The following is a 3,764-nucleotide window of genomic DNA, read 5'->3' as shown; positions in this document are numbered from 1 at the left end:
TAACAAATAGAATTCAAGTGTACTGACATTTTCGCTAACATGACCTCTTCTATTGGTCCTAGCATATTTAATACGTGCATAAATTTATTGTCCAAGTATAGAAGTGTTTTAAAGACAGACTATCCATGAATGATTGTCCTATACATGGATATTTATGGTCCTGTCGGGTACGCATCAGTCCGTCCGTCCGTCCTTTTCGGGCGGGGCGGGTCCGTCCGTCCGTCCGCTTTTGAGACCCTACCCAGTTTGCCCCCTCTTTCCAAAAATCCTGGCTACGCCACTGCACCCTGCCACCCGTTGGCTGATTGGTTGGTTGTATACAGCAGATCCTATAACTCCCAGCATGGCTGCTTGTATAATACAGACCCAAGAGAAGTGGTATAGCTGGCAAGGGAACTGGTCTTTCTGATAGGACCTACTGGAGTAATGTCGCTGCCTGTTACATTAAGAGTGGTTTTACAAGGGTTGGAGAGAGATTGGTGGGCTAGGGCCTCGTCTGGTTCCAATAAAGATTGTAATCTGACATCATAACTAACTAGTAATGAGATGGAGACGGTAACTGAAAAACAAATAAAATACTCTTCATTTAGTGCATGTATACATGTAATGTAATGTAGATAAATTGATAATCTCAACTGCATTGTAACACACACAATTAATAGGCAAAACAATAGATACAGCAAGTATACTCATACTGAGTTTTTGTTCTTCAGTTTCAATCCTTTCTTCTGTTAGTTTCAAGTTGTTTTTTGAATGCATTCATTAAATTGTAAGGTTTTTAAAAAATATTATTTCATTCTTTATTTTTTAAACAATGATAATAATAACAATAATAACATTTTACACATACATGTATTACTCTTAAAATGCCGTTAACTTGAAAAATTGACATTGGAATCAGCTCAAACTTCCTACATAACATAAGGACATCCATATACAATGTAGATCTATATCAAGCAGTGTAACAAAATTTAGGATAATTTTGGAGCCATTATTTGGAAAAAACATCAACTATTTCTCAAAAATTAGTACACATAATACATTGTATTCTTTGTAAAAATTGCCATAATGCAAAAAACACAAAAATTAATATACAATTTACTTTGGAACAGAATTGAATTTTTCAATAATTGTCTGTGCTTTGATCTCGATCATAAATATGTTTCAATCGGGTCATGAGTACTCGAGTGACCACGTGTACATGTTTGACTGTTTGTGTATTTGTCATTAATCATGTGATCACTGTCAGTAAGGTGTGGCCAATTCCAATGCTGTCCATTGCATGTTAGCTCAGTAGCACTTCTCACAGTGCTGTGTGAACATAGTATTTTATATGTATATAATGCTGCATATACGCAAAGGCATCTCTGCTTCTTTCTAAATACTTTTGTAAAGCTACTAAATTAAAAGCATAAAACTACACACACAGCATGTAAAATAAAAAGTGCATATAAAAATAGAAACATATAATGTGTTTGCTCCTGTAATCATTATCTTGTTCATCTATCTGCTAAAAAGAATAATTATTTTGATGACTGATAACTTACATGAAGCAGCAATTTTGTCAGCTATTGCAGAAAGAGCAACATGTTCCTGTTCTTTTAGTTTAGAGAGGAACTCGCTAATTTGATCAGGACAATATTCAATTAATAATGTAATATTTCCAATAAAAAGTTCTACTCTTTTTGATAAAGAATGGTGAATCATCCCATCAAATAACTCATTATACTGAGAAGAATTAATAATTTGTACCTCCTTACAACTGTTAGCTATGTCACGAAACATTGCTTCTGAAGATGAAAGAAAACGTTTCAGATCATTAAAATGCTTCTTGATGTCATTCTGTGAACCAAGACTAGGACCATCCTTAATGTTAACAGAATAAGCTGCATCTGCTGCATGCACTATTAACTATTATTGATATAATGCCATAAAATACCTGATAAATCTCTTAGTGATCGGTTAATAATAATCTCCATTGGGTCCTGTACACCTTTCAACGGTACAGAATAACTCAAATTAGGTACAGTATCAGGACTATTCTCAGCATATATTGATACCAAACAAGACGGAGGAATTGTAGTACTAATGCCACCAAAACCAAGTATTTCATGTTCTTTTATCTATCAAACAAATTAAAACTAATTGTCTCATAAATGACATGAATTACTTGACAAGGCATCACATGTGGTCTTATCTTCCATCCAGTTATTGGTTCTCTTTGTTGCTCATCATCAAATGCCAATTCGATACATCCTTTTGGTGATTTGAGTTTAAAAGTAATACTTTGATCAAACTCTGGATGAGAGTACTTCTTTTCAATATACTAATTATTATTTCAAGAGGCAAAAATAATAATTACAAAGGATAATAACTTAATTTACCTGATGTAGGGCATTCAACTCTGTAGAGGCTGCAAATCTCATTTTATCTGGTCGTTGATAAAACACTTGTCCAGCATATACTGTAGCCTCAGTTATACCAGTTGAACAAGTAGGAACAACTAAAAGTGACAAAGAATTTGTTACCAATCAATTTCAATATCCATATCACTCACTAGTTTTAGATTGTGATGTACTTAATTCAGAGTCTTCTGTACAATCCACTGGCTCCTTCAGCCCATTCCCTTCCTCCTCTCTATCACTCCTTCCTACTCCACCTGGTTCTCCTTCTTGTCCTCCAGCTCCTTGTCCTTCTCTTTGTCCCTTACCCTCATCTCCTGAGTCTCCATCTTCCTGTCCATTCCTCTCCTCATTGCTACCTCCTCCATTTTCCTCTTCTTCTATGCCAACAATAGCTAATTGACAGAACTTGCTTCGTTCAATTGATCCATATCTCTGGTATACTGGAAACTCCCCTCCTTCAATTAGTGAGAACTGGTAAGGAAGACTAGCTGTGTGAACTGGAGCAACAGCAAATTTAAGATACTTGGATAAAGAAGGATCACTGAGATCAATACAGTGTTGCATTTCTATCCTCAATGACTTGAGGAGTGGACTGGTTGATATTGCATACACTGCACTGACTAGTCTAGTATTATCAGGAAACCTGTAAAGGAATTAACAATTAAAAACAGATACATGTACATGTGTATTTATAACATATAGTGGGTGACTTTTGTCAAGTAAAATTTTTTTTATTGTATCAAAAATTGAAATTTGGTGCATTATCCATATTTAACTGCTCTAATTCATAAAATCAATTGTTTTCCCTGACAAAAGTTACACACAATACAGTAATTATTGCATCACATGACATGTACAACTGTACTTGAAGTGTCCTCCTACAAGAGCTAGTACTGATACTTCTACAGTCTCTGATGCTGATAGACTATCCTCTGGTACACTAATCCTCAGTCCATACTCCTCCCAGTTCATCAGTTGAGGTTTGCCTCCTTGAACTAAGAACAACTTCTTCCCTGCTATTTGGGACTCACTCAGACCTTCTAAATTATCTGTAGTAAAGTATAACAAGTAAAATTATGTAATGTTAAAATGTGTAATTATGGACAAAAATGAGATAATGAACCAAAATTCATGTACATGTAAATTAAGGTACAATGAGTGACATTGTACAGTATATGAAGCAACTTTCAAAAATTATTTTTAAAATCCAATTTTGATCGGAACAAGCTCAAATTTCTACACAATACAAGTACATGTATATGTATCAGGAAAAATTATAAAAAGTAGCTGACTAAAAATTCAACTTTGATTAGAACCAGCTCAAACTTGCTACACAACATAAGAACATGTATATGCATC

General features: G+C 34.6%; 2 protein-coding genes across 2 annotated transcripts in view; both read right to left on the bottom strand.

The window, feature by feature from the left end:
- Window positions 1-1,382: 1,382 nt before the first annotated feature.
- Window positions 1,383-3,461, bottom strand: LOC109586832 (uncharacterized). Its single transcript, XM_020003051.1, has 7 exons — window positions 3,271-3,461; window positions 2,558-3,048; window positions 2,385-2,503; window positions 2,171-2,326; window positions 1,940-2,123; window positions 1,548-1,892; window positions 1,383-1,510 (listed from the first exon to the last, which is right to left on the bottom strand). The coding sequence occupies exons 1-7, from the start codon at window positions 3,375-3,377 to the stop codon at window positions 1,500-1,502; spliced, it is 1,413 nt and encodes a 470-aa protein (XP_019858610.1). The 5' UTR covers window positions 3,378-3,461; the 3' UTR covers window positions 1,383-1,499.
- A 218-nt stretch (window positions 3,462-3,679) lies between these two features.
- LOC109586827 (uncharacterized) overlaps window positions 3,680-3,764 on the bottom strand; it is a 5,426-nt gene continuing 5,341 nt past the window's right edge. The window contains exon 12 of the mRNA XM_020003046.1: window positions 3,680-3,734. Coding sequence (XP_019858605.1) covers window positions 3,680-3,734 — 55 coding nt within the window. The remainder of the gene's footprint in view (window positions 3,735-3,764) is intronic.

The sequence above is a fragment of the Amphimedon queenslandica genome, unplaced genomic scaffold (assembly GCF_000090795.2).
Source record: "Amphimedon queenslandica unplaced genomic scaffold, v1.1 AMPQUscaffold_12769, whole genome shotgun sequence".
NCBI classification, from domain to species: domain Eukaryota; kingdom Metazoa; phylum Porifera; class Demospongiae; order Haplosclerida; family Niphatidae; genus Amphimedon; species Amphimedon queenslandica.
Note: the sequence above shows the minus strand (reverse complement) of the source record. Positions and strands in the feature narration are given on the sequence as shown.

What these genes read in the sequence shown, in the direction of transcription:
- LOC109586832 (XM_020003051.1), bottom strand. Translation starts at nt 3,377, where the DNA reads ATGAACTGGGAGGAGTATGGACTGAGGATTAGTGTACCAGAGGATAGT. An exon ending in CTTGTAGGAGGACACTTCAA is followed by an intron (nt 3,049 to 3,270) that starts GTACAGTTGTAC and finishes ATTCCTTTACAG; the next exon opens with GTTTCCTGATAATACTAGAC. An exon ending in AGTTGAATGCCCTACATCAG is followed by an intron (nt 2,327 to 2,384) that starts GTAAATTAAGTT and finishes AATAATAATTAG; the next exon opens with TATATTGAAAAGAAGTACTC.